Source organism: Mixophyes fleayi, chromosome 8 (genome assembly GCF_038048845.1).
Source record: "Mixophyes fleayi isolate aMixFle1 chromosome 8, aMixFle1.hap1, whole genome shotgun sequence".
NCBI lineage: Eukaryota > Metazoa > Chordata > Amphibia > Anura > Limnodynastidae > Mixophyes > Mixophyes fleayi.
The window spans coordinates 48,384,796-48,398,876 of record NC_134409.1 but is presented as its reverse complement, the minus strand read 5'-3'; the positions used below and the strand labels follow the sequence as shown (position 1 = coordinate 48,398,876).

The window sequence follows — 14,081 nt, the reverse complement described above, 5'->3', positions numbered from 1 at the left end:
AAGACGAGATCTCCGGGGGGCAGATGTTTTCTTTTGTCTCCGCTGTTGCAGGTCTGCTGGAAGGCAGCAACATGAGCACAAACAAAAGAATGAAAAAATTGGTTGTGCATCATTGTCGATGGTGTTCTCTCTTGTCTCCACCTGCGGTGATGTAGTGATGACCACGGGAACGAAAGGAGGGATGTCGTCAATTGAGGCATGCGGTCTTTCTGGTGGGAATGGTGTATAGTCTGAGACCAAGCTGAATAGAGCATGAAGACATTCAGCCTTTAATATCATATGTATTACAATCTATTACAATAGACACTTTCACATTTTTTTAAATAACTTCATGTGCACTAAATTTATCTAGGTAAATAAACACCCGAGACTACAAATGAAGATGCTAATAAAACCCATTGATTGTGGAGGACTTGGAGTAAAAGCCATGTCACACCACAGACATACCCTTTGCTGGCTTTCTGTGCTCTGTGGGAGTGAAATGTAGATGGCACCATATCCTTGGGGATAAGGTACTTCTATGTACCACAAAGTCTTGCTCAAAGAAAGCCCCTAAAGAAAGAGACTAATACATTTTATTACTGTTTATATGGTATATATTCTCAGATAGACTGCATAAGGTCTTTCCCGCAGGTAACAACCAACGTTGTAGATCCAGAGTGGCAAAGAATGCTGTTTACAATTGTTTTGGACTTGTCCCATATCACTCAATACTGGACAAGGTTCTCTGAGATTATGGGGAGTAACATGCAAAGCAGGCTTAATGGTACTACATGTGAGTCCTGATTCACTCTACCTATATTTTTTTCCCTGATACCTCCTAAATGTTGCTAAGTCATTGGCACTCTAACATCTTATCTAGCTTAATGATTCCAACTGGTAAAATAAATTATACTTATGTAAAATATAACACAAAATCAATTATAGAATAAATTTGAAGATAAATGAGCCAGCTGGAAAGACTAATTCTGGGTACACACTACAGGATCCTCAGCTGATCATCCAGCCAACCACATGATAAACGATCATTCAGACCTATATCGCATGAGTGTGTACACTTCAATGATGAACGATTATCGTTCCAAAACACATCGCATTGTTTCATTTGATTTTTAAACTGGACTAAATATCTAATTCAACGATGGAACGATGTTGCTACAATTCTGCAGTGTGTATGCACTCACAGCCGGCAGTGTCCATAGATCTCTGTGGAATATGCAGAGAAACAATCTTTTTAACCAATGGTTATGACAGACCACTGATCTGAAAATAAATCTTGTAAAACATTTTATGCTGATCGGGATTTTTTTTTTTTCAGTCGTTGGTTAAATCGTTAACTATATTGCATCGGGAGAAATTTCAACACCTCTGACTTCTGTCCTCCATAATAACTCATTTTATATAACTGATTAGTTTACCTTATTCAGGACACACACCTACCTAAATCTGCCCTCTCTTCTTCACTACCTCACACTATCTTTCTTCCTCTTTTCTTCTTCTCGTTGCATGTTGAATAGCAACAGACTGATGTATTGTATTTACTCAGTATTTGTATCATATGAAAATGTCTGTTAATATCAAATGTGATCTCACCATACCACTGTGATACTCCCCTTTTTACCTTCTCAAAAACTAGAGAAGAAATATAATATTGAATAAAGAATGTATAAATAAAAAAGCCACAATGTTCAGTTGCTTCATTTATTCTGTAATATCTTGTAACTCTTCAACAGTAGTAGCCTACTTTAAAGCAAAGTAGCAACATGAAGATTTAATGAATAATAATAGTTTCATGAGCTGTATGTGTAGTGTCTCTCTGTCTTGCATCACTGAAGTAACAGAACAGCCTGAGCCTAAGTGATTGGCCTGCAGTCTCCTAGACAACATAAATACTCTGTATGGATTGGCTGATTCACATTGCAGTTTTAGTAAAATAGTTCACATCCACTTTTTCACTTCTGTAGTTCTAAAACCATCTGTATGTCTTCAGTTGATCTGAATTTGTATTCTATTTGTCTTGCAAGTGTCAGCTGGTGTTTCTGAAAATTTTACACAGTTTCACATCCCAAGGATTGGAGACATCCCTGTTGGTATGGGGACTAATTTGAATTTCAATTGAAATTATAACATCAATATTGTTTCCACTTCCAAAAAAGTACCACTTGATTGTTGTAATATTAAAACAGGCGGTAAGGCATTCCTCTGTTGTATTCACAGTATTCCGCTTAAATATCTTGAAAGCCAATTTAAAAAATGTAAGTCATTTGTGCCTTGTAAATTCAGGCTGTTGTTATTGTCAAACTCAGGAAGCCAAAGTTAATTTAGATTGTGCCCGATTAAAAGAAGACTAGGAACATTTGTGTTTAAATGAATGTAAAGCTGACATAATCTCCAAAGGCGTAGTCTGTTTCCAACTGAGCATTCACTCCTCTCACTGATACTCAGTGTGAGATACACATAGAGTGTATCATCCAAAGGTCTTTTATTAGTTATATCCATTCTTCTCTCCTATAACTTCCCGAGTCCCACAAGCAGTGCAATTAGGAATGACAGATTCCCACACAGATAGACGAGCAGCAGGTAAACCTCAGACGTTGCCTGAAATAACCAAAACCAAATGTTATTTTATGCAAAAAACATCTATTTTTGAAGGGAAAAATATGCCTAGTGTACAATTAAATAATATTTTTAGTTCAAGAGGAAAACAGTTTGATTATTTTATTTTAATAATAAACTCACCTCTTCCCTATCTACTATAACCATGAGGTCTGGGTACCTGATGGTTTTGGAGAAACCCATCCCCTAGCATCTGTACTTCTATAATGTGCTATAGGGTGCAAGGCTACAGGTGCAGTGGGAGTCAGTTTCATGTGCTCTTAATATTTCTCTAGTTGGAGTCATGGGTTTATTACTAAATTCATTTTTCTCAAAACATTAAGCTATAATATATAAAATAGACTTATTCTTTGCATTTATTAATAGTAGAAAATCCTGCTTTTTAGTGGAATATCATCCATAGAAAGTAAATGACATACCATAGAGAGGTTGGTGAGAAACACCAATGGCAAAAGTTATTGTTTAAAATTGACAGATTTTAAAATAATTTCTTAGAACAGGAATTACACCAATTTCTATAAAAAGTGTGATTTTTGTTAAAGCTAGATTTTTTTTTTATATATATATATTTTATTGATGCATAAAGAAAAAAGAGTACATATTACAATTATTGAAAAGTAACATGATAGAAATTATTTCTAAAAATGAATTAGCATTATATAACAGTAGATTACTTTTTTCTACTACAGGAAAGTTGACAAAGAGACATGTGGGAATTTTAGTCTATGAACCAGTCATTCCCTCAACACTAATACTGTTGGTGGATTACCATTACATTCCCGAAGCTCATACCATATGGTATGGTGGAAGCATTTCTAAACTTGAGCGTTTGCTGTTTCTGAAAGTCTATCAGTAAAACTTTCCCAGGTAGCTAAAAGTTCTAATTATTTTCTATTTGTCTGGCGTTTGAGCAAATGTCAAGGTTCTTTTGGTGGGTGACTGTTAGGTGTTTATTGTCATTAATACCATCTCTATACCATAATGTGAAGGGGTAAGGAGCCATGCAGTCTGGTATGTCTGTGTTTCCTAAGATAGGAAGGTGTATGGAAACGTATGGATTGAGTTGAAATTTATGACATAACTTGCGTGTGGACATAAGAAGAGCATTGTTTAGTACATGTTCGGATACTTCTTGATCATGTAAGTGTAAAAATACAACCAGACTAATTTCGGGATGAAACTTTTATCTAGCGATGTGTTAGTGTAGATTTCAGTATATCTATCTTTTAAATATCACATCTATGCAGCTTGACTGTATAGCACAATATTACATACATTGATCCATCAACAAATAGAAACCAAAAATTTAATTTTCAATCAAGAAAATTTGATTTTTTTTTTTTTAAAATTACTTCTCTAACAGTATCTTGTCAAAAACTGGTGCAGGTGAGATTGTTGCCTATGTTTACAGACATACATCTTCTTAAATATCTTATAAAATAGCAATAAATAAATCATTACCAATACCTGTATGCTTCCTGTGTCTGCTGACTTCTTCATTTCTGAAGAAAGGAACAAAAAAACTTGTTATAAATTGTTATGGTATAATATGGTATACTCCTCAGGTGACATACTGTACATTATGTCAGGCTGACACAGATTCATTTACTTTTGTCTTTCAAGTGGGAAATTTTTCAGACTCGATCTGTAGTAACATATGTACTTTTGTTAAAATGTATATAATATTTATATTATTTATGTGAAATGTTGATTTAAAATCGAATTAAAATGAAACCCCCCCCCCGTCCCTCCCTTTGGTCCCTGTATACCCCCCCCTTTTTTATACCCTTCAAACTTGAAAAGTTAAAATAACATCTTTGCAATATTAGATAGATAGATATACATTTATCTCCCAAGTGCGAGAGAACCTGTTGTATGTAAACATGTGTTATTTATTTCTGTTTAACCTCTCGAGATTCTGTAATGCATTTTCTATGGGAAAAGATGTTTCTAATAAAAAGTTAAAAAAAAAAAAAAAAAAAAAAAAAATGAAACCCCAAAAATCCAGTGGTTGGTCATGTGGGTAATCTGAAAGCACAGACTAGTATCTTTTCATAGTTTGGGGTGTACTCAGCAATTACCAATAAAGGTTGTTCATTTTAATGTATACAAATGATAAAAAATTCTATTATCTGATCAAAAGAGTGCTCCTTTCAGTACTATTCCTTTTTTTCTTTTCTATGTATTAGTATCTTTTCATAGTCACTTAGTACAGGTTGGCTGGATTTCCAGCATACAAATAGCTTTGTTTAAAAGATGCTTTATTTGCACTAAATAGCAGCAGAAACAAATAATAAGAATTATCTGCAAGCCATGCTGGTACCTTTCCGTGCTATCACAGCATTGATCTCCAGGGCAATTATGGCTAGAGCCTCCCAGCCAACAAAACCTCCCATCACGTTAACCATCCAGCCAAGGTTGTGGTCTATTAACTGTAGTCCCAGGAAGAGATTAGCCACTGCAAGACATCAGTAACAATCATTATATTTCTACCAGTCTTCATATGCCAGGTCTAAACTCTTTTTCACTCTCAGTTTGTTATAGAACTAAAACGCTCATCCCATGTCATTGTATCTGCTCAATCACAGATACCTGATTATTTATTTGTTTACATTAGGATAGAGTAAAGTACTGTCCTGAACATGACGGGACACTGACCTGCCAAAACTTTCATCACCAAGGCATTGAGACCATGGAACCAATTAAAAATGAATCTCCTATTGACAAAATAGATATACAGTAAATGTTAGGCACCATATTCAACCCTACACCCATAGACTTTCATAATATTTGCTCCACTAGGCCACCTTTTCTGTTCCACACCAAACCTTTAGCACCACCACCAGAACACTTCATGATCCCAATCTAAAATGCATCCCGTTTGTTTTACTTAATTTGTGTAACAATCCAGACCACAGTTAAATGTGTGTAATGTGTAAATAATAAATTGTGAATATTCAAAATAAAATTTAAAAAAATCATAAAACATGTCTTGTTCGTGCAGTCTAGCTGCCCTAAGCCTTGGCCTATATGGGCTTTTCACGTTATGACCCTGCCTACTCCCAATGACCCTGTTTGACTTTTTGAACCTATTTGTCACTAAATGAGTGTTGTATATGACTTACTTGCTGCTGTCAGGTGAAGGTCTAAAAAAAGCTATAAAGGGCTGGAAAAAAGTCAAGATCATAACAATGCATCCGAGGATAGCATGAGTGCTGGCATTCTGAAAGACAGGGGAAATTACTAAAGTTAATAAAGGCGAACCGGGAAGTCCAAAAAATAAAGGGAAGTTAATAAAGGCAAACCGTGGTCCAAAAAATGCTTAAACTATTTGTCTTTGCAATGTGAGATGTGCATGCACAGGGTTTTTATACTCATATTTGTGACTTTCAGATATTAAGGTCTCAAGGTGCTAAATACATGCACCCAAATATATCCATTGACTTTTACTAACGCAATTAACTAATTAAAGAGGTATAAATGGCTATTTTTCTTAGCCTGACAGTTTATAGTAGAAAAGAGTCATCCCTGAATTAGGCACCCATACATTGGTAGATCTGGAAAACCTGAGCACCAAGTAGCCAGATCTGTATCCAATATGACCATACATTTGTGTTACCAAACTGTACAAACTCCTATGGAACACGATTAGGACAATCGGACAATGACTGCACACATGGCCTCACAGTGCAATCTCATTTTCTACCAGCCATGATTGACATGTTATAGACACTAATTAGTTGTTCTTCAGGATCAATAGTCATTTTAGGACTGTGTATACAACAAGTTGCTCCATTCAGTCTAAAGTGACCTAATTGCTGGTCAGACTGCCTTTGGGTACTTTAATCTATATGTGCAATTAATCTTGCGTTAGTAATGTCAGTCTGTCAGTGAATGCCTGCAGTAGGATAACACTAAACACAAATAGTACTGCTTTTTTTCCCATACCACTTATCCAGAAAGAGTAATGAGCACAGCTAGAGAATGGTTTGAAGCAGAAGAAGCAATTTTTTGTTGACCTACTTATAACCAATCAGTGTGAAAAACAGTTTTTGGTATGTAATATCAAATGTTTATGCATGTTCTTTTAGAACCCCAAGTGATACTGACAATCTTGACAGATCCTAGACACCTTGGGCCTGATACATTAAGGAAAGTAAAGCAAAAAAAAACATTTCACCTTGGTAAAACCATGTTGCATTGGAGAGGAGGTAAATTTAAAATGTGGGGACAGATTTATAATTGGGGTAGGGCATGTCTTAGATCAACTTCAAATGTCAGTGTAAAAAAAAAAGCTATCAAGTATTTGAGTCCTACATGAAAAAACAGCTAGTATTTCCCTTATGTGCAAAATAATAAACTAATTTGCACCCCTCGAATTGTAACATGGTTTTGTCCAGTAGAAACTTACTCATTTTTTGCCTTACTTTCCTTAATTAATCAGGCCCCTTATCTCATTTGGCTTAAAGCAGCAGCATCTAATTGTAAACTTGACTGGGCAATTAAACTGTGCTTGACAAGTTTTTTGTACAAAGCTTTATACAAAGTGTATGTACTACAATATTAAAAACAATTGCAGTGAATGATCAGACAGCTGTGATTATTCCCTAGAGATAAGATAAATCTGCTCTAATAAAATAGTCATAAAACTGTTGTCAGCAACTGCTTGATGCTATAATGTCAACATGGACCAAAATCTCTGAGGAATGTTTCCAGCACCTTGAATCCATGTCACTAATAACTCAGGCCGTTCTGGGGACAAACATGTTCTTACTCAATACTAGAAAGGTGTAACTAATATAGTGGCTCCTGACTGTATGTTTAATGTGTTGTGAAAAATAAATAATTACCGCAATTTCTTTCTTTCTTGCTATGATTCTTTCTGTAGAAATATTGAGTTAGAGGCTATTTGATCTTATATGTGTGTTGCGGTATGACTATTCAATCCACATCATGAGCACTTTGCCTTTGTCTTTGTCTATGTCCATGGTCAGGGCTGAATGCTGAACACAGCTTCACATATGCTTGAGGTTACAGCCACCGTTTGACTGCATATTCCACCACTATTCGTTGAACATCTAATAGAATCTTGATCAAGTATTGATCTGGATCTGTGGTCATTTTTGGCTCATACTGTGAATTTGCAGACAGTTAGGTCCACAACACTGGAATACTAGTGTAAATTACACATTTATGCAATGTTTGTATTATGATTATTAATAATACAGGACTTACGTATCATAACACCATGGGTTTGATTTAGAGTTAAGCGTAAAATTGTGACTGTGTACACACAAAAATGTGTCCATTTGCTTATCTTTCTGTGGCTGTGTTTAAAAGATACATGTAAGTCAAAATCAGATGCATCCCTAAGGGGCATGGTTGACTTACTGAACTTGCATGTGAATGCTCCAGATCTGCCTCTCCGAGTGCAAGGGGCTACATGTATAAGGTATAGTCAACTCAAAATACAGGTGCAAGTTATGTTGAGCACCATTATGACAATATTTAGCAAGTTGTATATCTACATTGCCCATCTGTCCTTACATCCAACTCTAAATCAGACCCAATGATGTTACTTTGTTAGATGTAAATATAGATAAAACATTTCCACTAAAAATGTATTTGAAATTCATATTCTCCATTTGTTAACAAGATGATTTACAGACTTTATTATTTATTGTTCTACTGCTTGATGTTTTCTTTGCAGCACTAAGGAGTAGATGAATTGTCCATTTCTGGACATCTCTCTGCAACCAATTCTGCCACCTATGTATAGTAAATAGGGAAAATTCCTATTCAGGTTAGAAACCACTTCTATATGCTTATAAGAGGGCAGCAGAAAATGCAATAATCTTAATTATGAATCACCTCATTATCAACTGGATGGTATAAATTAAAAATGTGTGGAGTTCCCTTTTAAATTAATCTTAGCAATGAGATATTCTATAATCTCAAAACTGTTGTGCAATATACTGTGCATATATTCTGTATAGGAGCTTGGCCATTAAAATAACTGTGAAGTCTCCTCTTTATTCTTTAGTCCATTTGCGTGCTGTATCTTGCGTGAAATAGCTTTTCGTCTGGTCAGAAACAGATTTTGCACCAATGAAAGGAATTGCATGCACTTCATGTCTTAACGCAAATGACAATTACGATTGTCTTCAACTTGAATGTTGACTGGTGGATGGAAGGGGTGGATGAATGTAGACAATGAACAGCAGGGGTGTGCCAATAGCGTGTCAACGCAGATGGGGCCAATTCAAGTCCTGGGTTTCTCTTAAGTACATGTTTGTTAGCCATATCATTTTCACCAGCTACAGGGCAGGTGTAAGTGCTGACTGGCAGTGATTACTGTCACAGCATAGTCTCCATTGCTAAAAACTACATGTATACGTGTCACTAGCTGGCACAGAACATGTGTGTGCAAGGAAGATGGACTATAAAAGTGCATTGTATGTAAAGTACGTATTAAGAACATAATGATTTATGTATTTACTATTAAATAGAAGTGAAAAAAGATTTTTTAAAGAAAGATTTTTATTAATGATTATAGTATCAAGATTTGTTAATTTCTTTTTATAAAAAATTAAATATTTTTTGTGCATGTGTTCTGATGGAACTTTATATCGCACATATGCATGTACATATCCTGCACTCTGTTCTGTCTACATACGGCAAGTACCGTTTAGACTGCGTACTTATACCAGGGCCCTCTTAACAACCTTTTGGGCCCCCGGGCAAAGCAGGCCCCTATATATACATATATATATATATATATACCGGTATATATATATATATATATATATATATATATATATATATATAATATATATATATATATACACAAGTTAACCCGTGCATGATACTCATGCATTCTAGTTAAATCAAGCTACTTAAGGTGTTAAAAAGGTTCTTGTCATGCATTTGGGCCATAGCCCAGGCCTCAACCACCAACCACTCCCCACTGTCACCCCCAGCAACCACCAACCACTCCCCACTGTCACCCCCAGCAACCACCAACCACTCCCAACTGTCACTTCTCCTTCAAGAAATATATATATTTTTTTTTTAAATCTTTATATACACTTTTAAAAATTAACAAATTAAATTAACAAATTAAAAACATCTTAGTATACCAAATTTCAAACTTACAAAAATACAAAAATTTAAAAAATACCAAACTTCGTCAGAAGTCTATATGACGAAACGCGTTGAGGCTGTTCTCCATTAACTACTCCTGGTATGCGTAAGGCTGTACTGTCTACCTGGTCCCTGAAAAGTTATCCCATTGAGAACTTCTGTGCGGAGCCCATTGGTGTCTACTTCCTATATATCCCAGTGATCTACAATGTGTAGCAGTACCCTATGTCCACAGGATTACAGATAAGCTTTTATACCTTGTTTACATTGTGTGTTTTTATTATGATACATGCTGAATAAATTATTGCACATAAGTACTACACTATATGGCTTTTTCCTCTCTTAATACACCGTATGAGTGGAGTTTGTGAGCAGTGACTGTGCTGTGGCTGATGATCCAGTTATCATATACCTACATAAGATATCTACACGCCTGTTCCTGACCTCTTGAAGCTGACTGGAGTCCACTTCCAAGCACCTTTGATACAGATAAGCTGTTTATTTATATATTTTTGGTACGTTGCCACCTATCACTTGCTACTGATTGTCACGGATACATCTGAAACGTTGTTTTCTGCTTTCTTCTGTCTGTATTTCGGCATATGTTCAGAAATTATGAGAATTGGTTGATACTGCTTTCACCCGCCTGACATGATGAACATTGTGTACTTGCATCTCTATATACAGTAATATTGTCTGTCTGGACGATTTGTACCAGCTTACACTACCGTATTTGGCGCCATCTTCCCTCTTTCTATGTTAACATTGTTTATTCCTTGATCGGAGTACCATCCGAAAATTAAGAGGGAGGCTGCCTACTCTTCTGAAGAATAGTGTATACCAAGATTGGTTATTCATATTATTATCTACTCACCTATTTCAAGTCTGAGCGCCAGTATTTATTATATCTATTACTACATAGATATATATATATATATATATATATATATATATATATATATATATATATATATATATATATATATATATATAAAAAAGTGGCTATATATATGGGCCCTGCAGCCCAGGGGGGCCAGTCGGAGGCAGCACAAAAAAAAAACCTGAAAAAAAGAAGAAGAAAATACTTACCTTGCTGTCAGCTGGCGATCCGGCTCCCTCCCTGGTCTCCTCCTTCATCGCGCTCTGCAATGGATGTCGGGCTGGCGTGATGACATCACACCCAACATGTACTGCCAGCGCCGCACGGAGGAGGAGACCAGGGAGGGAGCCGGAACGCCAGCTGACAGCAAGGTAAGTATTTTCTTCTTCTTTTTTTTCAAGTTTTTTTTTTGTGCTGCCTCCGACGGGCCCCCCTGGGCTGCAGGGCCCCCGGGCACCTGCCCATTGTGCCCAATGGGAAAGACGGCCCTGACTTATACCAAGATTCAGATGGAAACGTAAATTGACATCTGCTTGAATATGTTTGGAATTTTCACAACAATCTGTTAGGAACAGCAGGTAATTGCTGTTTTTATTTGGCTGCTGCAGTGTTGCATACCTTAGGATGTCAGACTGGGTGTGATCACATGATCTCCACTCACCTGCAGCTTAATCTGACACCTGCCCTGATTAATGACTGTAGCTTTAAATACATGTTGGTTCCACTGAACCATCGCTTGCTTCTCTGTGCTCCTGTTCCTGTGCATATTGTGCTTTTGTCTAATGGTCGGTTTTGAACTGTGCTTGTGACCTGACTATTCCTGATTGCTGCCTGAATTGACTTTATTGTTTGTGACACCAACTATGTGTATTGCTGCCTATAGCGACCTTTTTGTCTATTTTTTATGGTACCACTTTACAGCCACAGGATCGTGATGGCCGCAATCTGCTCCATTGGACTTTCCTGTGTCAGCTGTGATACTCATTCCAGATTTATAATGCAACCTTGCCTCTGCGCTTTCCCTTGCACAGTGTGTTTCTCCCCAGCGCCATCTACACACAGGCCACAACTGGCATTACATCCACCCTCTACTCTACACTGCCAATCTGTTATACTGGTGGAAGTTGGTATTACATCCTATTGCAACTCCGTAAATCTGCTAAACCTGGTCCAGGTGCATCCTACATTCCTGTTGCCATTGAGTTCTCTGCTCTGCATCCTACTACTAAGTCCTTTGTGGTGTCCATCTACTTGAGTTACGTTATCACTACCACAAGATTAAGTCCTGGGGACAGCCAAAACCGGTTAACATATCTGGTGCCATGGGAACAGGGGTTTCTAAAGGTGAAGCTCTAATATACAACATGTTCTAATACCTTAACTAGTAGGGTGATTTATGACACAGTCTACTTACATTGGTCCATCCCTTCACCTTTACAAATGACAGTACAAAGGAAACTATTGTTGCAGCCACTGTCAAAACCATGAGAATCTGGTGAGTCTGTAAATAAAGAAGCATCATTAAATAATCATTATATAATACCATAGTAATATGGGGAACCAATGTTATCTAATTTTAATACAGAATATTGGCAGATGCCTATTAGATTATAACAGAGGTCAGCAGATGTAAGGAGGTAAATCCACACGTTGTCCCTTTACCAGAACGTTGGTTTATTAGATACAAGATACAGATTATAGGTCTAATGAATGGTCTTATGTAAAACAGGATGAATACACACAATGAGCTAAGTACTGCCGTACAGTCCAAGCAGTACAGTAAAGTTCTGAACATTGCGCATGTGCAGTTGGTACTACAGGCAGAACGCATTGCACATGCGCAGTAAGCATCCAGACAGGCAGCACCGCACCTCCGGTACTAGATCACCGGAAAGAGCATGAACCTGTCTCAACAACACAGAACACAGCTTGAAATAGTTGTAGTAACTAATACAGCCTTTGGTGTGTGCAGATGACCAATGTCTCTTAGTTACAACATGTAGTCACACCACACCCCTATTTTGCATTTAATTTCTTTTGATTAATATAAATTCTTGTGGTAGAGCATAATACTGTATGGACTTCTATTGTGTTATATATGGGTTTTATGGCCAAACCTTATTGTAGCTTGTCTCCTTATCCAACTTGGATCAGGTGATTCACTTGGTATCTAATAAAGCTGCTATATATTAGGGAGTACTTGCCTTTAAAAGCTGTTTGTATATAAGACTCAAATCAATCCATATAGCAATCATCTGATTGAAAATCAAATTAAATTAATGTTTGTTTAGAATAGGACTGGTCATAAGGAAGATTTTGCTGGAAGTCTGATCAGCTTAACATGTATTGGAATATCTGGAACTAACCTTTTGTTTTCAGTACAGTGTACACAGGCGCGGGCTGGGAGGTATCAGCCCGGGGGGCGCACAGGCAGCCGCATCCCGTGACACGCGATGTGGCCGCGTCATAATGACGAGTCACGTGATGCGGCCGCCTGTGCGCTGACGTGGCTGCACCGGATGCGGCCGCCGGTGACATAAAAAAAATTACTGCATCCACGGCGGGGGACGGGGGGAGGCGGCCGGCCCGAACAGCCGCTAGACTGAGCAGCCCGGGTGCCCGCTGCCCCCCTGCCCCCCGGTCCAGCCCGCCCCTGAGTGTACAGCTCGAAATAACTATAGTAGCTAAGAATGTATGTGGTGCATGACAGCCTGTGTCAGGTGTGTAATGTAGTGTAGTCTCTATCTGAGATCAGGTTGCTATTTGTAATGGACACAAGAGAACAGAAAAAAATCAACTCTGTACCCTTAAAGGGGTTTCTCCTTGCAATAATTACCATTCTCTGATTTTGTATTACCTGGAACCAAAGTGCTTTGCCGAATACCAGCTTCTTTGCTGCAACTTTGAAATATCGAGCAAGAATCATCCCTATACTTCCTGTAGTCATCCAGGCAATGATCATGAGTGCACCTGTATATATGAAATACAGATAAATACTAGCAGAGAGAGTGTATCAAATATATTGTACAAAAAAAACATTTTCCATTTGGCAGATATTGTATCTCACACAAATTTTTTAAATTAAATCTGTCATTTATGGTTTTGTCTACAATTGTCATCAATAAAATCTTTATGGTAGCTGATGCTCTTTCAATGCAGTGCACAATCTTAAATAAAAGAAACACATTTACAGGTAGTAAGCAAAAAATGCTCTATATAACTTTGTAAATTCATACAAGGGCATATTCACAGTTAACACTGCAGGTTTTGATTAGGGATGTGCACCGGCCACTTTTGGTGTCTCGTGTTTTGTGTTTTGGATTCGGATTTGGATTTGTTTCGCAAAACACCTGACGAAAGGTTTTGGTTCAGATTTAAGGTTTTGGATTCGGATTTATTTTGAAAAAAACATAAAAAGTGTTAAAATCAAGTTTTTTGGTTT

At 37.2% G+C, this 14,081-nt stretch overlaps 2 protein-coding genes across 3 annotated transcripts in view; one reads left to right on the top strand and one right to left on the bottom strand.

Moving 5' to 3' along the window:
* Nucleotides 1–14,081, top strand: part of DBT (dihydrolipoamide branched chain transacylase E2) — a 269,271-nt gene that overhangs the window by 250,411 nt on the left and 4,779 nt on the right. The window lies entirely within an intron of this gene.
* LOC142100236 (putative ferric-chelate reductase 1) overlaps nt 1,764–14,081 on the bottom strand; it is an 80,496-nt gene continuing 68,178 nt past the window's right edge. The window contains exons 11-17 of the mRNA XM_075184168.1: nt 13,497–13,609; nt 12,054–12,140; nt 5,742–5,839; nt 5,275–5,333; nt 4,940–5,074; nt 4,084–4,118; nt 1,764–2,598 (exon numbers count right to left, since the gene is read on the bottom strand). Of these exons, the coding sequence (XP_075040269.1) occupies nt 2,509–2,598; nt 4,084–4,118; nt 4,940–5,074; nt 5,275–5,333; nt 5,742–5,839; nt 12,054–12,140; nt 13,497–13,609 (617 nt within the window). The 3' untranslated portion in view covers nt 1,764–2,508. The remainder of the gene's footprint in view (nt 2,599–4,083; nt 4,119–4,939; nt 5,075–5,274; nt 5,334–5,741; nt 5,840–12,053; nt 12,141–13,496; nt 13,610–14,081) is intronic.